The sequence below is a fragment of the Cyphomyrmex costatus genome, unplaced genomic scaffold (assembly GCF_001594065.2).
Source record: "Cyphomyrmex costatus isolate MS0001 unplaced genomic scaffold, Ccosl1.0 scaffold223, whole genome shotgun sequence".
Taxonomy (NCBI): domain Eukaryota; kingdom Metazoa; phylum Arthropoda; class Insecta; order Hymenoptera; family Formicidae; genus Cyphomyrmex; species Cyphomyrmex costatus.
This window is the reverse complement of record NW_017276291.1, coordinates 77,760-103,178: the sequence shown is the minus strand read 5'-3', so window position 1 is coordinate 103,178 and position 25,419 is coordinate 77,760. Positions and strand designations below refer to the sequence as shown.

General features: G+C 28.5%; 1 protein-coding gene across 7 annotated transcripts in view; it reads right to left on the bottom strand.

Annotated features, from left to right (window-relative positions):
- Positions 1-25,419, bottom strand: part of RhoGEF2 (Rho guanine nucleotide exchange factor 2) — a 61,595-nt gene that overhangs the window by 6,882 nt on the left and 29,294 nt on the right. For 5 of the 7 annotated variants that reach the window (XM_018539857.1, XM_018539860.1, XM_018539856.1 and 2 more), the window contains 12 exons: positions 24,993-25,085; positions 24,403-24,596; positions 23,743-24,032; positions 22,792-22,965; positions 21,250-21,306; positions 20,831-20,966; positions 19,408-19,489; positions 18,360-18,412; positions 3,666-3,937; positions 1,256-2,578; positions 563-679; positions 272-448 (listed from right to left, as the gene is read on the bottom strand). In XM_018539857.1, coding sequence (XP_018395359.1) covers positions 272-448; positions 563-679; positions 1,256-2,578; positions 3,666-3,937; positions 18,360-18,412; positions 19,408-19,489; positions 20,831-20,966; positions 21,250-21,306; positions 22,792-22,965; positions 23,743-24,032; positions 24,403-24,596; positions 24,993-25,085 — 2,968 coding nt within the window. The remainder of the gene's footprint in view (positions 1-271; positions 449-562; positions 680-1,255; positions 2,579-3,665; positions 3,938-18,359; positions 18,413-19,407; positions 19,490-20,830; positions 20,967-21,249; positions 21,307-22,791; positions 22,966-23,742; positions 24,033-24,402; positions 24,597-24,992; positions 25,086-25,419) is intronic. The other 2 variants (XM_018539859.1, XM_018539862.1) reach the window with 1 other exon arrangement.

Here is a 25,419-nt window from a genome sequence, read left to right as displayed (position 1 = left end):
TATATATATATATATGATAAAATCACTTTTTTAAATCTAAATCTAAGAATTTTAAAAACGAATTTTCCCACGATCTTAATGTTTCCCCAAGATAAGCTATATATTTAAATTCGCTTGATTAGCCATTTAATACAAATTTGTACATCTCGGAACTTTTGTTAGGCCGAAAAACGGTCCTAACTTAACATCTTTCTTTATCAATTACTATTACTAATTATTAAGACTAAATTTGCTTCTTAGTACTAACAATAAATTTTATATTAATAAATACTTTGAGTAATAGCAGCAAGTATCAATTCAGCAGGCTCTTTTTCCACAATGGATGGTTCAGACGCTATATCTGCCACATGTTCAAAATCTTCTTTAGGGATATTCAATATTTCTGCCATTAATAATTGTTTTTCGCGCAGAGCTTCTTTAATTATTTCATCCTTACGCCTCAGACATTCTGAAAAGTTTAAAATATATTCATAATTTATTTTTGCTATTATATTAAAAATTTATTTTGTTATAACACAAATTTTATCTCATTTCAATAAAATCACAATATTACGCAAATTACCTATTGGCGTAAGAATTGGTTCTGCAACGTGTACTGGTGGTGCTTCCACATGAACTTCCAATGGATCTATTAATGATAGTTGAGTGCACGTGACCATTCGTAGAGATTCAGTCATACCTATGTGTACCAAAAAAGTGATCAATAATGTTAATAATGTTTTTTTCTACACAGAGATACTAGAAATAAATTTATTTAAAATTATAAAACCTACTAAAACATTAACAAATTCGTTATTAATCTGAATTCGGATTAATTAATTGCAAAGCAGAAAAAAATTGCATTTTCATAGTTTCCCGGATATTAGAGAATTTTAAACTTCAAATTCAACACGTCCAAATCAATTTTGATTACGCATCTTAAATCGGTCTTAATATCGAATGATAAATTAAAAACTGTAAATAATTAATTCTTACTGCGAAAAATATTACCTCGGCGAAGTAAACCCGGATCTTACATTCCGTGCTCGCACGGACCTCGCTCTATCTTAGTTTGAATTAGACATTGTAAAAATTCATATAATATATTATTAGGCACCCCAAAACTTGACAGAATATGATCTTCACTTATTTGTATTTAAAATAATAAATGTAAAAAATTTTTTGGAAAATTTGATTTAAATTATTGTATCACAAAAATCTACTGATCACAGAATAAACTTATAATATCTACATAATAAATATAGCAATTTTCAACCTGTTGTTGGCGACTCGGTCGATTGTATCCGCTGTTGTGTATATTCAGTTGTAGGAGTTCCCGTAACAGTGGTAGTTTCCGGCATTTCCTCATCATGCTCTTGCATGCCAGCAGTATTTTGTCCAAGATCCCTTAATTCTCGATCTTGCAGCTGATCTTTTTCAACAGTTATACCATCCGCTTCTACTCCAGAAGATGATGCGTCTTCCATCGAGTGTGTTGGCTCCTCCGCCAGTGTAGCGGACGGCGTTGATCTCCTGCCTTGTCGGTCGCGCGCTTTATAAGCCTCCACAGCTTCGGAGATGTGTTTGCACCAAAGTTTTCGTTCTGCCGAGGACGGTGCCACTAGATTATACATCTGCGCACCATTTTCCGAAGTATTGACAAGATAGAGGGAATCTTTCTCAGCGGCATTGTGACGCACTAGTACAGTGGATAACTTCACAATCGGACTCAGCACGGAATTGCCCGCCTGGTTAGTCGTATTGATAAATTTAAGCAGATATTTATCGTCTTGCCGATGCAAAAAAAAGATCGTATCATCGAGCAGCACTACATGCAGATCGACTGGTTTCGGCACCGAACGATTTGGCATCGATCGATTCGGCTCAGTACGTCGCCACTGCAGCGGCCCTTCATAGATCAACTTGCGTTTTGTAATATCAAGGTTCTTGAACTCTTGCACAGTCGGATGATCAAATTTATCAAAAGCTGATCGATCGATTGTTCGTTGGATCTCTGTAAGTCGTTGGTGGTCTTCGGCCTCCTTCACAGCCTGATTCACCCGACTTAAAATCTCTTTACTACGATCGAGGCTACGCAATATGGCTGCTTTCTCTTTTTCATTATTGTCTGGCGTGTACTTAGCGAGATTTTCAAAGAGCAACGGGTACTTTGTGAGTCGCAGCATGCCAGTTAGTATGTGATCTTTCAACTGAAGCCGGCGGCATAATGGATTTGCTTCCACTTCGTTTAAGAAAACGTTTAACTTAGAATCCTTACGTCGACGATCGCGCAAAGCGTCTAAGGCAACTTGCTGTTTAGCACAATAAATTGATGCAGCATTTTCAAATCTCTCACCAGCTTCACCGTCAAACATCTCTAATAGAAGTTCGCCTACGTCACTCACGCATGGATTTTCCTTTTTCTTTCGCTTCATCGCTTGATTAAATTGTGAATGTATCTTCAACATTTCAGCCAGATTAGGGAAAAGCAGCTGAATCTGATCTGATGGTAGCACTTGAGATTCCAATAAAGGTTTGTGGAAGACGCGTGAAAGAACTTTTAACGCGCGAACATGAGAGCGCTCGGTGTGAAATAGCTCTGAAAAAAAATATAGATAGAAATGTAAATAAATGTAACAGTAAAAAGATGAAAGGAATAATCTATTAGATTTGAATAATGATAGTAGCACTCAAATAGAACGATTTAAAAAATACACTAAGAAAAATAGTTTGCTTATATTAACAAATGTATATTATTAAACGCATTTTGGTTAAAGCAGAATTTTACTTTATTATAACAGGACTTGAGATTTTACAAGTAGAACAAATAATAAATTGTACGCACGCACAAATTTGTTTAAATTTTTTTTATCTACATAATTCCTAGTTATATATTTATTAAACATGCGCAACATTTAAATTGTGGTTAACGTTAATCTTAACGCACTCTAGCGATTCTATCATTATATAAATCGACACGATTCGAGCAAAAGTGAAGACAAACATGTATTGTTTAAATTGTTTTATGTCATGATATTATTATTAACAATAAGTTATGATATTATTATGTCTCAGTAGGTCAAAAATAAAAAAAAAGATTAAGGAAATTAAATTTTTGTATAATAGTTATATTACTTTGTAAGTATCTCGTAGCATATAGACTATGGGTGCATTCCGTTTCATCAAGTGATGCATTATGATGCGCATAATGCATCACTTATGTTTGTTTACATTCGATAAATCACAAGGATAAATAATAATACATTATGCGTGAAACAAAATATATCCATAGTTAATGGAAAGACATTATTTGATCAAGAAGAAATTCTACAGGTATAGTTCACGAAAAAAATGTACTCGATCAACGAGAAATTCTTGTAGATTTAACAGGAAGAAATTAATTATATTCACCTAGGTAATGCTAACAAGAGTTCTGATTTGTGTGTTTTTAATCTGACATACTAGTTGAATATACAAGATTTCAATTAATCCAACTAGACTCTTTTTTTCAGTACGCATATAATAGAAATTACTCTATTCTTAGCTCTCTTTAATTTACTTTTTAATTCTAATTTACTTTTTAATTCTCTATTATAGAAATGTAAAATAGTATCATTTATCAATTTATTTATCTTTTACTATAGAATTACCGATATAATTTCTCATAAATTACAGTAATTACTCACCGTTAATAACATCTTGTCTTTTTTTCTCGGAGTTGCTGAGCTGAGCGAGAACATCTTCGCTGACAGCTTGACTCCAATCCGGCGGATCAGCTTCAACATCGATATCACTGTCCCACGAAGTTGACGCGTTTGCCACTGATGAGGTTGGATGTACCTGTTCCAAACTGGTACTAGGACTATCCAGACTCCTTGTCGAGAGGCTGCTATTCGATGAACTGCCGGCCGAGTTCACGGGAAATATACCAGAAGGTTCGCAATCACTGGAACCAACCCTACAGTCAATTGTTAGCAATTTATATATTTTACTACTTATTAATTATGGTATTTCTACTGCGCTCAGTTTTGACTCTTTCAATTCTTCTATTCTATTTCACGTTTAATCAGTGATAAAGATAAAGTGATTAATATAAACGCTTAAAACGCATGAGCGACAAAACCGAACGCAACCCTGCTGAAAATCCTGATACGAAAATAGTGAGGCTCTAATACCCCTGTGAATTAGATACCCCTATCAATTATAATAAAGTTCCCGAATTACAAAGCTAACATTTCGCACGTTCAGGCATGACAATATAAATAGTGAAGGAATGTTATCACGAGGGCTCTCTTAACAAAACTAAAATTATCAATATACAATATTTTTTATTAAGAAATTGTTCCTGCGTCTATACGGAAAAGTAACTAGTCAGGGTATCGTCCCATGATGCGTATCGCTGTACGCGCGTATTCGCATATCGAAAGATCCGACCAATCACTGATGATCTTTTTACATACGTGACAATTTTGTTCCTTATATCGCAGCGAATTACGTGTAAACAGATTAGTGGATCGCCAATCATAAAATCGTTCTGTTAGATATACTTATAAATTATGCAAACAGATAAAACTTGTAAAAAAACATGTTATCTGTAACTGACTTTTACAAATTATTATAGATTTAGAACGCTTTAGGATTTATTGTTAGTTAAGTAACTGCCAATTTATAAAAAAAGAATTAAGAATATATAAGCCTAAAAAACTAATTTGAAATATTTTGTAAATTGATAATCAATTTACTAATGATGCTAATGTGAATTTTATAACACTACAAAGAATTTTATTGTGTATGTATTGTGTACAATATATATATTTTATGTAAAGATATTAAAGACGATATAAATTAAGTTAAACTTTAAAAAAAGTATAAAAATTATTTAAATTATTGATCAGTTTTTTTTGTAAATTTATATCCATTTTAATTATAAGTAAGAATTATATATATCTCAATAAATTATATACTCTCAATAAATTTCAACAATGTACATACTCATGTGTTTTATAATCTGTATTAATTTTGATATTTTCAATTTTTTTTAATGTTCTACTACAATTATTATGTGGATAGTTTGATATAAATGCATTAAATATACATATATTTATTTTAGCAAGTCTTATTTTATCAATATCTTAAATCCTTTTTACATCAAAAATTTTATAATTATTTTATATAAATATTATTATAAAAATATTTACTATACAAGACAAAAACATGATTATAAACTTATTTTGATGTTTGTCACATGTATGTCGTAATATCTCGCAAATGAATTAACAATTTTATGATATATTTTGACATTAATTATACGTATATAATATACAAATAGGCCATATAGAAACAAGAACAATTTCTTAACAATATACAATATCAAATTTATATGATAATCTGAGTATTAAGAGGACCCTCATGATAACACCTTTACTATTTGTTATATTATATTTAAATGTACGAAATGTTAGCTCTGTGATTCAAGAACTTTATCGTCACTAATTTAAGAAACTATTATACATATTAATAGGAATTATACATATTAATATTCTCGACACTTTCATATTAGGATTTTTGTTTAGAATATTTTAAAGAATCTGATCTTAAAAAAATATCCGGTAGTTTTAGGACACTTTACATATAAAAAGAATATATTTTTTAAAGAAAAATCATAAAAATGCATCGCCGAATGAGAATCGGGCTTTTTTATATTTCTTCTTTTTTGAAAAATTTTACAAATTTAGGAAATCTTGATTATATATTAGGATACAAGAATATATTTACAGAAGAATTTTCACTCTTATAATATTTATGATATTACAAATTCCATTTTTATTAGAAACTATTTCATATTAATAAAATATGAAGTATAAAGGTTTATAAAGTTAAAATTTCGATTTTTGTCTTTAATCAATAGTAGTCTCAAAAAATATATTCGTAAAATTATAGAGCAAAATATTTTTGTAGTTACTGCTTGAGTATAACAAACAATAAACAGATATGCATCGTGCAGATATATGCGCTTGGCGGGAGCGCTCGTTCGTTGTGCTTCGTCTCTTACAATCAGTCCCTAACATAATATTATCTCATTCCTATTTATGAAGAGTTTTCGAAGGAAATTCTTTTAACCAAATATTTTTAAGCAGATACATACAAAACTCAAACAAGAACTTCGATTCTATCGTCTAATGTCACGTTTCCAAAATAATTAAATTCTGGTGTAAAAATTATTAAAATCATCGCTTTCGTTGCTGCAAGCATAATTCTTAAAATATCAAAATAATTTAATGAAACTATTTTGATATTTTAAGAGCAATACAGTTACTAAAAATCAATTACTGGTCACTAATATAAAATATTCGCCGACAACTACGATGAGTAGTGAAATACGAGATAGGAGCGGCGCCAATTAAGCAGCACGAAAGAGACCCATAGACTTCAGCAAATTCAACAAAACGTTATACAACGTTATATACAAACCATCAGACTAAAAGAGTCATTTAGTCTGTTGTTAATCGCTAAAATTATTATTAAATATCAATACATCTAAATTGCTATTACAGACGATGTTTCAAACTTAAATACAGTCTTCATCAGTGAAATTATTATTTGTTCTAAATTCTTTTTAAATTCATTGTCAGTCATGTGCATATATTCACCCAGAGAAAGGTTTTTTCAAAGAAATGTTTCTTTGCTATACGATTAGAGAAAACATTTTTTGATTTGAACATTATTTTTTTAAATCAAATAAATTTCTTTATTTGATTTCAAAAAATATATAACAGTATACAGTAGAAAAGAGACGTTATTTTTTTCAATTTTTCTTCTTATTAACTTTTTTAACGAATAACGAATGATGGTTAAAACCTGTTGGAGATCACTTTGACAGGATGATGACTTTGACAACATAGATCAAGGTCATCGGCACTAACAGCTTCCAGTTCAATATTTACTATTTATAGTTTTTTAAGATGCTTGTAGCGTCATTGATAAATCACGATTGACAATCAAATTTTGTATTATTTTATATGTCAGTTCATAATTAAAATAAAATTAAGTAAAAAATGTTATTGTAAACATTACATATTAAAATATTATTAAGTACAAACATCCGCTTTAATCGAAAATAGGAATTTTGAATTTGATTGAGAATATTTCAATAAAATATCATAAAATAATAAATGCGTATAGTAGTTTAAAAAACAAAGTAAAAAATACACTTTTGAGGGAGGGAGAGGGGGAGGGAGGAGAGAGGGGGGAGGGGAAGGGGGAGAGGGAAAGAGATATTTAAAGTTATATGTAAGAGATGTACTTAAAATGAGTGAGAAAACTAAATAAAGGGGTCACATTTATTTATTCATTCTATCTCTCTCCCATGACACACGCACACGCACTCACACGACAAACGCACAAAATAAAAAATTTAACTAACAAAGAGAACCCCTGGAAAGGTACCCTTGGATTATGATGTGAATTTTTTTGATAACTCTACAAACCAGAAAAGAAATTCCGTGTTCAATGATTTTTTCGAATAAGCTTTAGTTTACGAGTTTTTATATTTTGAAAATCGGCTGCGCTTTGGGTGGCGTAGATAAACCGTTCCATTAATATGTTTCGCAAGCAGTAAGATTGGCTCAGATGGTTAAGTGCTCGTGTTGGAAATTAAAGAATGCGAGTTCGAGACACAGATAGTGCTGAAGTGTGCGATATCTATAGAACAAAATACGAATAGCCGATAATTTCTGGAGCTCGCAAATAACCGGTTCGCGTAAAAACTCGGGACATAGACTACGTTAAGACCGTATTATTAGTCCACGACTTATATAATATGTGTATTTGTTTAATAGAATAAACAAGGACACCTATTGCATAGGTAAGCGCCGATATTCAAAATTTAAAAATTCGAAAACTAAAGCTTATCTGGAAAAATCGCTGAACACGGAATTTCTTTTTTAATTTGCAGAATTATCAAAAAAATTGACATCGAAATCCAAGGGTACTATTTCGGGGATTTCCCTTTTAAGATAGAATTAAACCAAATGTTTTTTTCTACTAAAAAATACCTCTCAGACCTCGTATGTCGTCCGTCAAGGCAATGCAGATATTCATATGCTGCGCCAACGTCAGTATCGTTCGACGAAATGGGCACTTCAATTACGTTTTCGTCAGGATCTGAATATTTATTCGAAATGGCACCAACCAACTGATCCGAACATGAGGCCAGTTCCAACACCGATGAATCGACGGAGCTCTCGTCGTTAAACATAGATTGAGAATGGAAGCGTTGTGAACCACGTTGTCTCATTTTTTTTATATCCTGTTTTAACTGTTTGCTTCGGTTTACCGCACGACACAAGCAAATTTTATTTCCATGCAGGCGAGGCTCTCAGTTTTTTGGCGATTTATATCACTACACTTTGATAAGCTTCACGTATATAAAATTGGAAACGTTTAAATTGGCAGATATACATTCACGCGCGAAATTAAACGGTAAAACTTTTTAAAAGTGGCTTCAATACCGAAAGTTGTGTAGCAGTACATTGGTATTTCAATATTTCACTTAAATAACGAATTCGCAATAAAGAGATCTTTTCAAATAGTCTTTTTCATCATTTTTTAGCAAATTTAATGTAAATTATTTTTCGCTCACAAGTATAATAAATGCAGTTTACAACATTCAAAAGAGTTGATCTTTACTTTTAATTTGCTTTTTTTTTGTTAGGCGTTGTACGATTTTCTCTTCACCGAGTTATTCAATGTTGTAAAGCAAAAACGACTCTTTGTTAAAATGAGTAGAGTCAAGGCACTTATCAATCAAGATTACGTATAATAAAAAAGTATTACTGTTTGTTTCGTATTAAAATTAGAATTTAAGTTTACTCATTAAAAGCATCCGCGCGTAATTACCTTAAAATAACAGGTATTAATTTTTATTTGATTTTCGCGCCCGATATCATTACTAAGGCTGTGTTTCAAAATTTACTGCCAATACTAAAAATCTATACAAATATTATAAATTTTCAGTACTAGCAGTAAATTTTAGAACAGCCTAGATTTTCAACGCTATACATATATAGAGCGATGTCATCTGATTAGAATGACGGATCAATATCTCTCACTCTTTCGGACAAGCTAGAGGAAGTAAGTGGCTTTTTTGAGGAGCTCTGATTTTCTTTTCTTTGTATCCGTGTGATCCATAATTAAACATTACATTTTTTTTAAATATATAAAAATGAGAGCTATTATAATCTAGTTAGTTGTTTGCTAATATGTAATTTATTATACAAATCACGAAAATATTTATTTTAATATAAAAGTTTCGATTATTAATATAATTCTTTACAATAAACAATTAATTATAATCAATACTCGTCATCCTTATAATACTACCGTGTTACCATCTTATTACATGTGTCTTCATAATGTGTCATCTATTAAATTTATGTATGCGGTAAGACTAATAGAATTGGTCAAACACATAAAAAACAAAAACAAAAAAAATATAGCTAAATTAAAAATTAATAATAAACCGCTTTGCGAAACAAGTTCTTTCCCTTAATGCTTAAAATTAAAAATTGTTAATTTAATTAATAATAGAATGAGTTTATTACTTACGATAATAGACGATTTTATTACTTCTTCGTTATTTATACGACTAGACAATTCATTAAAGACAATCCACAAACAATTCTAATATGTATTGACAAAGAAAATGTTATTATAGCTATGAACAAAATTGATTATGCAAATATTAGGTGTGTCGAAAAGTTCCGTCCATCTAGAGGCGAGTAACTATAGCTAGAACTGTCGATAACTCTAATGTCTAAACCAAGCTTAATTTTTTAGTTTTAATATCCGTCAATAAAATTCCGTACATAAAAGTATAAGTTTACATCAATAACAATGCTTTTTATTGCATCGAAAATGTCGACATTTGAGCCAAATAAGCGTCATTTGCGCGAACTGTCAATCTTTTGCTTCAAATGGAAGAAAAATGCAGCTGAAACTCATCGAATGCTTGTAGAGGTTTATGGTGATAGTGCTCCTTCCGATGAAACATGCAGAGAATAGTTTCGACGCTTTCAAAGTGGTGATTTTGATGTGGAGGACAAAGAGCGTTCTGTTGCGGAATTTTTTAAACGTTTTTTCGATAATTATTGTTATCGTTAACTAGCTCTCATCCAATGAGAGCCGAGCTTTTTTTTAGGATTATCCTACTATTGGCTGTCGCTAATTAATGATAGCGACAATCATCGATAAGTTATTTAGAGAATTCCGCTACTGGACGGCCAAAAGCATTTGAAGTCGAAGAATTGCAGACATTGGTGGAGGAAGACTCATATCAAACGTAAAAACAACTTGGAGAAACATTAAATTGTGCTCGATCTGTTATTTCCGATCGTTTGAAGCCTTGGGAAAGATCTACAAGGAAGAAAAATGAATCCCATATGAACTGAAGCCAAGAGACATTGAAAGACAAAAAATCAACTCCGAAATTCTGTTTGCTAGGCAACAAAGAGATTTTTGCATCGAGATTTGTGACTGACCATGAAAAGTGGATCTATTTTGATAACCCCAAACGCCGAAAAACTATTTGCGATCCAGGTAAATCATCGACATCGACGCCAAAACGCAATATTTATGGGAAGAAGGCCATGCTCTGTATTTGGTGAGACCAGAAGGGTGTAGTGCAACCATGAGCTGTTGAAATCTGGTCAAAGTCACAGGGGATCTCTACTGAGAACAAATTATCCGTTTGTGCCCAGGCATTGTACGAAAAACGACAAGAATATGAAACGACAACATAAAATAATCTTGCTTCATGACAACGCTCGACCTCACGTTACAAAACTCGTTAAGGAAACGTTAGGAGCACTTCACTGGGAAGTGGTACCCCATGCGGTTTATTCACCAGACTGTGCCCCTTCCGACTATCACTTGTTTCGGTCGATGGCACACGCACTTGCAGAGGAACACTGCAACTCTAATGAAAGCATCGAAAAATGGGTCTCTAACTGGATAGCCTCTAGAGATGAGTCGTTCTTTCGCCGTGGAATCCGCTTATTACCAGAAAGATGGGAAAAAGTCATATCTAACGATGGCCAATACTTTGATTGATGTACGTTTTCATTTTGTTTCATAAATGAAGTCATACTTTTTGCATAAAAACGGACAGAACTTTCCGACACATCTAATAAAATGCAGTCTTTACTTACTGACACCATTGTCAAACACAATCCGTCCAATAAATTAATAGCAGACTTAAAAACATTGTTAAATTATGGAAATGTCGAGACTTAATCTCTGATTCTACTTATAATTTTTTAAATTTAACAAATCCGACATTAACAAAATTATGGATTATCTAAAATACATAAACTCTTGGTGTCTTTGGAATTTTCAATCAAGATAAAGAATTAAAAATTATATGTACCAAAAGTTTCTCAATAAACGCTAAAAAATAAAAAAATGATGAAGTTTTGAATCGCGATTCAAAGAAAGTACACTTAGCGAGGAACATCCTATACAGTCATATCGATTCGAAAGTATCGATCGCTTCAGAAATAAAAGCGAATACGTATCCGTGCTCTGACATCACTCGATTTACAAACATGTACATACACATATTCAACAGACCGATAAAAACATCGTTCTTTTCTTTTAACTTCTTTAAAATAGAAAAGTGTTAAATAGTGTCAAAAAGTGTCATTTTTTATTTCTATTAATTAATTATTTTCCTTCGTAAAAGTTACTATCTTTTCATCATATCGATTTTTAGATTCGTCGATTATTCATGTTGATGTTATATTTTTTCTTAATATTAAGTAAAGCTATTTTTTATTGATCACAGAGGAAAACCTTTGAACCCTCGTGATTTCTATATTAAAAATTGTTTTATTCTGTGTCAAATTCATTGTCTTTTCATTGAGATGTATTTACTTTGTTTTATTTAAATTTTTTATAATAATTTAATATAGGCCATAAGAATTAATCTATGTTAATCAATAGTAATAACTTAATATAAATAATTTTACATAAAAAATCCGTTAAATTTTTATCTATTTTTAAACAATCACATAAATTTTACAATTAACAAATGAATCATCTGATTAATAAATGTCTGAATAAATATTGTAAAACAGTATTCATACAATTATTAATGCACAGTATACAAATTATTGTTAAAAGAGTTATAGTTAAAAAAGATATTACAGTTTTCGATTAAAATAATATATTTTTTTATATGCTATTATTCATAATAAACTAAATAAAAATGTTTGCACATGAAATTATTCGATTTATAAAATTACAATAAGTAAAAAAATAAAATAGAAATAAATAGAAAAAGAAGTGTTTAAGTTAAAAAATAACTGAATTTTTCTATATTGTGAGATACCTTGAACCAACAATTTTTGCAAAAATTACAATCAATGTTTTGTTATATAGTCATAAAGTTGAAATATTTTATAAATGACAATTTATATATCAATGTTACCTCAGTGATAAAATTCCAATAATTTTTATTATAAACATATGATAATATGCTTAAAAAATTGTAATTTTTTCAAGTTTTTTTTCTATACTATGTATAATATTTAGTTGTTCAAAATCATATGTTAAATGATTTTATAGATTTAAATATGTAAAATATATAAGTGTAAAATATTTAAATACAAAATATGCATTGTAAAATTGCATTGTATAGATAGATATAATTATTAAAATAATATTTCATACTTTCCAAGGAAACGATTTCAGATAACATTTCTTTAAGCCCAATTTAGAACCAACGTAGAATTAACTTTAATCTTAATTATTTTATTATTTATCTTTTCCTAATTATTAAAATTAGAAAAAGATGTCTCTTAAAAACACTATAATGTTATTTTTATTAAGAACTCTCGATATTAAAACAAATTCATTAAAAAAATTAAACAAATGACAGTGTAATACGATAATTAAAGCACATCATTTCTTATCGAAATTAAAGCGAAAACAGTTTTGATTTTAAACAATTATTATATGATGAAAACTATGTAAAGTTAAAACTACTAGTTCTTCACTTAATTCTAATGTGTATTAAACATAAATTTTAATCAATATCATATAACATCTTAATTTATTCACTCGTCTGTAGTCCGTTTTTCATTATACTTTTTATTTCAATAACAATTAGATTTCTATTGTTTATTTTCAAATTTCAAATTTTGTATGTAACCTCAATAGTTATCAACAAAAATAATATAAAAAATTATCCATGTTAACTGGTGCGGATAGAATCAGCTACACAATTTAGTTACACAAAGATAAATAAAGATGCATCGAAATTCAAATTTTTTGACGAAATTTAAAAAAAAATTATATTTTGTAACTCAATAAAATATTTGTAAGAAATATTTTCTAAACCAATCTGAAAAGTAAAAATTTCAAGCTGTAAAATACTTTTTTAAACATCTCGATGATTTTTCACGAAGTTGTTCCATATTGAAATTTGCTTATTTTTACTGGGTAGAACAGATGTTGCGTTAATTTTGTTGACGAGTGTATTTATATAGACATGTACACATTTAAAAAAGATTCCCGCTTATATATGAGATATATCATTCTACTTATTTGTTTATATTGTCGTATTTATTATATGTATATTATCAGAGATTAACAGATTTCTGACTGATTTTGCTTTAAATCCAGCTGTGCACTTTCTTTAAATAAGTTTGAGATGTTTGAAATGCAATAGTGTATATCGATCGCTTAGTGAAGAAAATTCCAAGAGAATTCACTCATGTTACACTGCCAACGATTACGCGAATTACATTTACAAGATCTATTACAAATTCTTTCGCTATTGTATAAATAAGCATCATAACATAAGTTTTTGCAATTTTTATAAATTTGAAGACTTTGAAGGACATATTCCAATGTAATATATACTTTTGATATCAATGTAATGCCTCCTTGATATTGAAATTGCCAAACATTCAGAATTACGTGTTTCTTTGTGAATATAGATATTTAAAAAAGCTCATTAAACTAATTAATCCTTTAATTTATTTCCTGATTTTATTTTCTAATATATAAATAGGCAGTTTTTAATTTATAATAATTGTAATTTTATTATTCATCAATATAAATAAAATAATAAGCTTTACTAAAATATATTGTCAGAAAATGTTAAAGCAAGATTGCGGACAATTGACTAATTATAGTTATTAACATTACAAACGAAAAAATCGATTTTCAGACTCTACAGTCAGGAATTCTTATAAAAAATATTATTTTGTTTAATGAATATCATTTCAATTCGCAAAAATGGTACGTGACACATTTTGTTTGCTGAAATTCGATTTATCAAAATCATGAAAAGCTCTACTCTGTAATAAAATATACAATATGTATTTTATATGTATGCATTAATGAAATGTAATTTGCAAAATTCTGTTTGAAATAAATTGTTGATTTTTCAGTAGCGATATGTGTGGAATATATGTTCAAAATTATAACAAATAAAAATTTTCTTATTTGTCCAAATATATTAACTCTTTAAAATGATAATTTTTTTTAGAACATATTTCGCGGAATCATATTTTAGGTTTTCGGAGGAAATTGCGAATCTGAATTCAAAATTTAAAAAGTCAAATAGACAAATTCAATTAACGGAATTAAAAGAAATTTAACCATGATTTATTAATAACTAAACTATTATACATAAAAGTTTTTTTAGGCCATTTATTTAAAATCTTCAGTAAAAATTTAAAAATTAAAAATGGCTGACTCAATATCGAAGAAATTCTTACTTGTTGTTAATAACAAAAATGTCTCTCTTTTAGCATAATCCAATATCGAAAACTTGGCTAAAAGTCTCAAATATTATGTAATATAATATATAGCAAATATAAGATTTTAACTAAATATTTTTTTAATTTTTAGTACAGATTTTAAGTTATCGACCTCAAAAACATTAATGCAAACATTTTCAAAACACGTTTATTAGTTTTTCCAACATTAATTTTTTTTAAATACTAATTTGAAATATTTTATTTATAATTTATTGTTAACGTACAATGATAACATATTTATCTTATTCGTGTATGGTATATATGTAAGTCTCAGAAACAAAGATAAATCAAATAAATTAATGAAATCAATTATGAAATGTGTAACAACTACATAAAAAGAATAAGTGTCCCACAGGACATTGATTGATGCAGCAAAGGGTTAATTACTAAGTTAATTACTATAAAATAGAATAAATTATAAATTAACACAATAATAAGCATTAATCAAGTATTTACCAAAGAATTTTATTCATTTCTATCATCAAATTCTCAATTTCATCAAGCAATATATACAAGCATTTTAATAAGCGGTACAAAGTAAATTATCGGAAATGTTTAAATATCTTCAATCTAAAAATATGAGAAAATGTGTAGCTCTTTAAATAATATTGCGAATATTTATTATACATATATATTTTATATAAGGCTTATATACGTAACTAATACAAATAAATGAAATAAGTTACATATATTTCAATTCTTCTTTATACGATTATTTTTATATGAAATTGCTAAACTGTTTCTAAAATGAACGTATATACTTTAATTTATCTTTATGTCGATTATAAAATACGTAAAAAATAAAAATCTGTAATTTCATTATAAAAAACGATTAATAGTCAAGATAGAACGAAACTTTGAAAAAAAAAAAAAACATCATTTAAAGTTAAAAAACAATTTTTTAATATTTAAATATTTGATGAATACTTTACAAAATAAATAATGATTTAAGATAAATATTTAATAAGTAAGCTTTTATTATAAGTGAGTTTTTATTAAGTGAATTTGCTTCTCTTTGCTTGTAGAAGTCTTTAATAACAGAAAATTTAATCACCGAAGTTGTCAATAAACTTTCCACAGAAATGTGTTTCCCATGATTTCCCTACTCCATGTATGTATTACACATGTATTTTATTTAAATTGTAGAAATTATTTAGCACAATTTTTAATAAATCATCAAATAATTAAGAATAAAGAATTATAAGATGCAAATGATACACAATTCGAGAACAAGAACGGCGTAATCGAGCTTTCGACTGACTTAAAGGGAGAGCGATCGTTTTAACAGTACCACGAAAACGTGGGTGTTTCGAGCCATCAAAGCGACGTAATAGCCATCCGCGGGATTGAACGTTTAATGTCATACTGAAGGCCTTTCGAGCGACGGTATACACACCTTCGCACGACAAGAAACGAGATGTATGAGCTGAGTCTGCGCTCTTCGCATACGTTCATTATGAAAAAGCGACGAGAGAAGCAAAGCGAAAAATAGGAACGTTGCCAAAAGATCCACGGACTTGCGTGTAATGTGGCTCTACCGCTACACAGACACGCTACCGGGTCGAGTAGCCTGATTCAGGCATCTGGTTGAATGCCATTTTTAACGGTACAGTAATAGTTGTGAAGAGTAAGTTGCTTTTTATCGATATAATAGCGCGAGAACGTTTTACTCCTCGCGGGGCGCAACAAGCTACACTGCGAAAATATCTCGGATCTGTTTTTTCTACTCTAGCGTATTACATTTTTTTTTCACACTTAAAACACATAAACAAAAAATTTAAAAATATAGGGAAAAAATGCTAGCTTTTCTGTAAATCCATATATTAAAAATAAAATATTATTGAATAAAGCTTCACAAATACAGTAGGATTTCTTTATAGTCACACGCTCTAGACCAAATGTGACAATAAAGAGGTTCTTAGCTCCGCCTCAAAGCAGGACCCTAAGTAGCCTTTTTAAGCACATATGTAGCATTCACTGAGAGAAATGTTTTGATAATTATTTATTTGGTTGAGATGTGACTAACACAAGATTTCTTACCTTAGTAAGAAAGCTTTTGACACACAATTTGACGAAATACGGCCAAAATTTTCTACTTCCAATTTGTTAAGTTTAAACAATTAAGTTAAATAAATAAATAAACAATAAATAAGAATAAAAAGCAATAAAAAATTGGATAAATTCTTAATTGTAATTTATTTTTACTTATTTACCATTTTATTGATTTATTTATTAATTAATATAAAACATTATGATAAAATTTTAACTGGGAAAATGTAATAAGCGCGAGAAGCATTATGGCAGAAAACATTTCTTTGAGTTGAACATTATTTTTTTAAATAAAATAAATATTTTTATTTAATTTTTTGTTCTGTTTGCTTCTTGCTGATAATTTAGGCTCTCACTCTATTACTGACAATGAGTTTACTGAATCCTTTAATGCTAATTATTGCTGCCGTTTTTATAAAGAGCATAAACTAGACATGAGAAGACAAGTTAGAGAAAATTTGTTGCTCTTACGTAATAAAGAAAATTATAAAACTGATATTCTTATTAATGATCATTAACTGGTATTAAAAATCAATATATCTATTTATGGTAATTATACAGATTAGGGAACACTGTGCCGATGACCTTGACATATGTTGTCAAGATCATAATCCCGAGTGACTTTCAGAAGGTTTTAGTTGGCGATCACTGTTTATTAAAAAATTATGAACAAAAAACTTTAGAAAATATGTATATTTCAGTAACTGTTTTTTTTTTAATTACAAGCAAGAGAAGTTTAATATAATTTGTATTGACAAGACCATCTCGAAATAAGAAGGAATAATGAATATTAACTTTAATATTAAACATCGATGTTGAAGAAATCGCTTCGCGTAAAATATCGTACGCTCCTTGGCAGAGGAAAAGTGGATTGGAACTTCCAACTTTTTTTGTTAATAACTTTTTAACGAAGGATGACCGTCTAAAATATTTTGAAGGTTACTCGGGGTAATGATCTTAACCACATATGTCAAAGTCAAAGTTATCGGAGAGTGCTCCCCTATATTGCATATTTATCTAAAATATTGAGCACATCGCTAATACGAACCCCCCTCCCCCTCCTCCGTCCCTTATTTTGTTTAAATCACCGCTTAAGCACATTTATTTTTAGGACTACACCACTGATACGGATCAATAAACATTAAAAAATTAATTCTGTTGTGCAAAATTTGCATAATTCTCTGCTTCTGACATTATAATCTAATATGATTGCAATAAAAACAATCACAAACGATATTGTATAAGTGTGAAAGTCCTTTATTCAGTCACTTTCAGTAATATTATAATATAGATATCGAATTCTTATGCAATTTCATATTTTTTAAAAAGCAGATTAAGAAGTAACATTAAAATAAAAATTTGTCTTATTGCAAAAGCATTCTACTAAAAATGCGTATTTATTTTGAACATATTTGTGCAAATTTGCATATTTTGTGCACGTCTACAAAAAATATCTTCGAAAATTCGATATTTAACTGTAAATATTAGATAAAAATTACTCACTTTGTTTTGGACAGATTCGGATCACTGGTCTTCCTTTTTTCTCTCAACTGCCGCTGCAATTTATAAAATGCAATTTTAATTATAAATTTTAAATTAATTTATATAAAAACTATATTATACATTGATCTTTTTTCATACGAATAACGTAGCGATATGTTATCCAAATAATTTTATTAACAATTTCAAAATATTAAGAATCATGGAAACGTGTACAGAAAATATCTTACAGCTTAGAGCATTCATAAGGTAAATGTCCCTATGATCATGTAAGGTAGTCGCATAAGTTAATAAGATAAACAAATACTCTCTAAACTGATTAAAAATAATAAACTAAATTAAGGTGATCAGATCCAATTTAGACTGTTTCCCAAAGTTATTCGCTGTTTGTATCTAATTATATTATAATATAATAATTTAATAGATGGCAGAAGTAGTAATTCGTGCTGGCTATCCTACGACTTGATTGCATCAACACATAAATCATATTATTCATTCTGTTTGTATAAAAACAGGAAAAATTGCTACGTCATGGTCATGATGTGATTGATCTTGACTTCACCAAAAGTCAAATTATCATCATCAGGTACATCCTATTTAGCCCAACAATTGCTTCTCACGTATTTTTTACTAAAATCGAACATTTTCGAGATATCTTAGTGTTTCTAGACTTTTTGAATATCTTGTATAATAAATAAATCTATTTTGGGAAATTATAAATGTAGCCATGGTAGAAACCAAATTTAATTTTATAATTTATAATATATAAAAATATATCTCATTTTATAGACAAATTAATTAATCCTTAATTCTTAATTTTGTCTTCCATGTATGAATTCATTATAATGGTACATGTGTGGAAGAAAATATTTTACCAAAAAGTAAAATTATGAATACATACATTACACAAAGTGCCTTTTTCAATCTACGCATTCTATAATTACGCAAATGCTTTCAAACAGTAAATTAATAATCATTGTAACGTTGTATTATTAATTATATGGTTGAATATCTATCTATTCTATAATAACTAAACAATGCATTTAATTACCTTATGATGTATCCGCTCCTTGTAACTTTCAGACCTGTTGATGTTTGACGTCTTTGGCTTACTGGAAATATTTTGCTGGACCCTAAGTAATCGTAATCGATAAAGCGTAAATTAATTTCTACGACGCAAACAAATCAATTTTATAAAACAATATACATATATATATTTTTTTTATATTTGATACCATTGCATAAAAAGCAACCTGAAGATTAAAATATTTGATGCTAAAATTGAACTCAGATAAAACAAAATAAAAACACTTTTATTTAAATTACACAGTGTCCGGAATTTAAATGTCAAAACCTCGGAAGCATATAGGGGATCGATAAATTAAGAAAAAATCCTGTAAAGATATGGTCGTTTTTGCTTTATTTTGGAAAAAATTGCAACACAAAACGTATAATAGTTGCTTCCTTCTTGAACGTGAAGGAATAGTATCTTAGCCACCTCAATCACCTAATCTGACACCACTAAAGTTTTCTTTGTGTGGAGGTCCTAAAGCAGGAAGTTTATTCGGTTGTCAATCAATTCAAGAGAATAATTAAGAAATCGGATTGAGGATGCAGTGCAAGTATCACCAGATCAATATTTAGTTGCAACACGAGCTGTCCGTACTAAATGCTTGCATTGCTGCAAGAAGTCAACATTTTGAACAATATCTATTATACATTAAGTAAGTGAATAAATACAACGTGAATAAGTATTATAATAAAAAAAAGTACAAAAATGAAAATTAGTCTTTTTTTGTGATTTTCTCCAAAACAAAGCAAAAACGAGCTTATCTATACAGGACTTTTTTTTTATCCGTTAATGTATCCAAATATTATCCGGTTCATCCTACATTTAATACATCATCTTTAGACGTAGTATGTGTTATATTTCACAAATATACGTTATATATATTATATCTCTGTTCTGATTGAGAAATTATTAGCAAATAGAGAGAAACCATTTATATATACATATATTATTATACTCTAAAATTGTAACCCTAAGAGAAACAATAATTTCATTTATTAATTATTAAGATATAGTTTCTAAAAAATGAATAGTTTAGCAAATAAAGATACTTTTCAGTTCAATTAGACTCAGAATAGCAACTTTGAAATGATGTTATAAAATTGGTCCATTTTTTTATCGTACTGTCTAAAAATACTTTTGGTCAACAACTTATATAATCTACAAAGTTTCAATCAATTTAACTGAAGCCATTTTTTGCATATGATTTGCAGAGTTCTTCAACTAAATAAGAGTATATAGAAATTGGAAACATTATAATACTAAAATTTAACTTCGTTAAAATTTTAATAAATTAAGGTATAGAAAATATATAGACGAATGTATCATTAAAATTTCTACAAAAATACATAAAACATAAAGAAATATATAGAAGTAAATGTACAAAGTTTATGTAAATACTTACATTTCGGAAATATCTTCTCGTGATGAAGGATTGTCTAAATTCTCAGTATGATCGTTGATTCCTCCTAAACTGGAAATTCGCATTCTGTCGCAGTTGTTACGAGTGTTTCCGGCCAAACTGCCGATGCGATGTTCACCTAGTAATACAAATATCAATATAAAGAATCTAAAAAAAGAAAAACCACCTACTTTAGTTAGAATTACTTGATACAAAATTTTTTGTGGTATTGTGTGATTTTTTTATTTTTAAAATTCGATATATACTTTATGATTCCTCTAACGAAATATATTCATATATATAAATTTACTTATTATGTTCTATTTTGATTAAAAATACTATTATGCTGCAAAACCTGGACAGGCACAAAAATTAAGTGACAAAAAACATGACAAAAAGACAAAAGAGAAAGATACTTTTACCATTTTCTCCATCCGTTAGTACACCGGAATCTTCTTCACTTTTTTTTATTTTATCGACTGCAATATAAAATAACAGTTTTGTCAATGTTACTAAATACAAGACAAAAATTCGAATTATTTGACCAATTGATTTATTATGCAAATTTTTTAAAAACAATTTTTTTTACTGAAAGGACCTCGCACAAATTATATAAAAAAAAACCTTCGGTCAAATTGACTGAAATTGTGATATTCTGTGAATTATAAAATGCTGATAAAAAGTTTCCATAAATAAAAGAATAAAAATTGGACAGATTTTGCTGTAGCAACATACGAAAGTTGCTACTTTAGATTTAATCGGATTGAAAAATATCTCTAAACTGTTCCTTTTTTATGAGTAATTGAACTTAATACTGTTTTTGCACAAAATAATGAGATTAATTAATTAATGTCAAAGAAACTAAGTAGTTACTTCTAAAAAATGTGCAATTTACAATGCGATCTTGCAAATTATATTTTTTTAAGCATTTATGTATTTATTTTATCTTATTAACATTACCCAAGATGTCTGAATTTCAATTGATTTATTATATTGTTCTATGCATAAAGGCATAAAGATGTTAAGGGAAAGTAAGATTCCAAAAAATAAATAGTTTGACAGGTACAAATAATTTGCAGTCCGAAGACCCAAAAGTAACTTTTAAGTAATACTACAGCAAAAATTTTTTGATTTTATCAATTTGACTTTAAGTGTCGTCGCCCATCAGGACAAGGTCACATTACTTTTTGTAATGAATGCCGTATTTTTATTCCAGAATCTAATAGTTGGTGTCAAGGGCTTTTTAAAGCATATATTATAATAAAGTCCACTTTTATTAAATATTTTTCAAGTTATGGATTAAAGCTTGAAAATTAAACCCATGGCTTAATAATGGTGGTATTATAACATATAAAAACATAATTTCATAAAACAATAAGCAAATTGGCCAACTACAGTATCGAATCCAATATTATATAATAATATTAAAATCTATGAATGATATATTAAAAATCTGTAAATAATTTATGTTGCGAAAAATATTAATTTAATGTCAACATTATTAAGATCCTTAATAAAAGATTATTAAGATTAAACATTATAACCTCCAAGTGGTATATCTCGGATAATGCTAATGCTGGCAATATCGTAACCTTTAAATCTCACAATACGGCAAATACTTAATGAAAAAATATTTTATTATAGTGTTTTGGAAAGCTCTTGAGATAAGCTACAAGAATATGTAATAAAAAATAATGGGTTTAATTTAAGTAATTGAAAGTGACCTTCATGTAACTTTTAAGCGACTATTGAAGGTCAAATCAATGGTACCATTTTATAGTCCCCTTGAAACCACATAATTTTTGTTTGAAACATTTTTTTGTAAAATGCAAGAGAACGGAAATATTTGGAGTGATAGATTAGAATGGGTCACTCTGTATATTAAAAAAAAAACTAATTAATCTTGTAATTAGTTTAATAAAGAAATAATACAATTTGCACGAAATATTAAAAGATGGACTTACGATGGGGTATATAATTCTGAGAATGATGATGAGATGATAGAGGTTTCCTCTCCGGTCGAATACGTTCCATTAATTTACTGATCCTATCATTGGCTCTTTCTTTTCGCATTAAGGGACCAGGACAGTTTTCTTCTACCACACGAACGCATTGTCGATGTACATTGAGAGAACAATCTGTTAACCAATTATTTATTGTCATTGATTGCGCGTGTTCAATAGAAAAAGTAAAATCGTACATATTATAAATGCTTAATGATTCTTTAATATTTGAATTTAATGTACACATTTTTTAATTCAAAGAAATTGAAATTGACTCACTAAGCGCTTATAAGTAGATCTGTGAATAGAACGACATATTATTAATATTTCAGAACCTAACTAGTATTACCTGTTAATGGCAGATTCCTAAAGTCATTTTGAAACAAAAATTTAATATACCATAATGTCTAGGCTAAATATTTTTTAACATAATAAATATCAAAAAAATTGGAAATATTAGTAATTTTATTTTCGCCTACGTAATATTTATATCGGCTTTAAGACAACTATTAGCTTTTACTTTTACCACTTTGCGTTGTACCATATCTAAACACACAAATTTTAGACAATATAATTACTAGTTTTATAAATCAAAAACTATTATAGCTTCAATATTTTAGTATTAGAATTTTAGTCTCAAAATAACATCAGAAATCTGCAATTAACAGATAGTGCGTTAGATCTAAAAAAAAAAACTTTATATGTATTATATAGTATATAATACTATTGCTAATGTTAAGTATTATAAATATTATTACTATTTTTAATATTATTATTAATATAATTTACATCTTTTTATTAACTACTATTTTTACAATTAAACTATACCATTTATAGAAATTAATTTTCAAGAAAATTTCTATTTTTATTAAAGAAAATTTTTAGAAGTTCTTTATTGTATATTTTACATACCATTACATAAATATCCTTGAGGGCCAATACCGCCGATAATAAGTTGACAATGATTGCAGTAAGTTATTGTAAAATACTGATGCGCTACAAAATGATGTCCTCTGATTGTCATCTTACGCGATTTTCCAACAAGAAGCCGCGCTTTGATATTGGATTTATCTTTTGCAACAAAGGTAGGTACTCGATCGACCCATACTGGTCGTAATTGAAAAATCTTTATCAATATCGTGGCTAGACCAGCTGCAGTCGTAAAGAGCCGTAAATCCACATGTTCTTTTTCTATGTCTTCCCTGAAATTTTCCAAAACTTTTTTTATTATATTACAATATTTGTATTACAATGAAATTTACATTACAATAAAAAGTAGCAATATGTGCCTCTTTATACAATATTAAAATTATTAACAAGTCTTTTATATACAATACATTCACTGCTCGAAAAATTAGGGAATTATTCAAAAAAAGAAAAAGGAAAAAAGTCAATTCTAACCAGATTCATAAGATGTAAATATTTTCATAAGATGTTTTGTAAGAGCTTACAAGTGCTTATAACTTCATACTTTATATTTTGCTTTATCACATGTCCTATTTTTATTGACTTTTATGCTGAATGTAAGTTCATAAAAAAAAGTGTTCAAAAATTTAATGTAAATAATCTTACAAATAAGGTTCCATTTTCGGCAAAAGATATGTTTCAATAATTTTAGTTTCACGCGCTTTATCAGATATGCTCTCATCAAGTGAAATATCGGTTGGACCAAAAATTGTGGCCAATCCCGCAGTTCTCTTCTGTTGAAAATGCGTTAACTGTTCGTTCAATTCTTCCTTCGCTCTAGTACGTGCTTTCCAAAATATCTGTACTCAAAAACGATAAATAAATTAGTCACAATATCTGTAATTATTAAAGGAAAAATAGTAGTATATATGTGTGTGTATGTATATATATTATATATATATTTACAATTTAAAAATTACTGTTTGAAATGAATGTGTAGTCTATTCTCTGTGAATGAACTGTAAACACTTCTAATCTTGCATCTTAAATAAAATAGACATATATTTGAAGTTTGACAAAAGCAAGATAGAAAGTTTTAATATAGTCCAGTGCAGCGACAAAGAACAATCCTTAAAAAGCATAGAAATATATTTGTTACTCAATAAGTTTTTAAAAAATTGTTCTATTTAGTATTTCTAAATTAAAATAAAATAAAATTTTTGTTAACAATGCACTCTATTTTATGTTTAGCGTACCTTTCTGAGAATTTCTTCTTTATCAGATTCTTTCAAAAGGACATCATCAATTTCATTCGCAACATTCTCATCTACATTATGTAGACGTAATGGCTAAACAAAAAAGTAGTTAAATTATTCGCATGAAAATAGATGTTAAAAACAAGTGAAACTTTTTAAAAATATACCAAATTTTTTAATTAAATATAATTAAAATACAATAGACATCATAGAAAGGTCATAGAAAGGACGTATAACATAATTATAAAAAAAAAAGGTATAATAATTATACAAATATAAGAAATTGTAAAAATTATATAGTCCAATATATAAAATTTGTCTCCGTTATAATCGAATTGAAATTAGTGTCATTAATAGACACTTTTAAGATATAAGTCCTTTTGGTAAATGTCTAGATTAGGAGACCCCCCCCCCTCCCAATGACCTC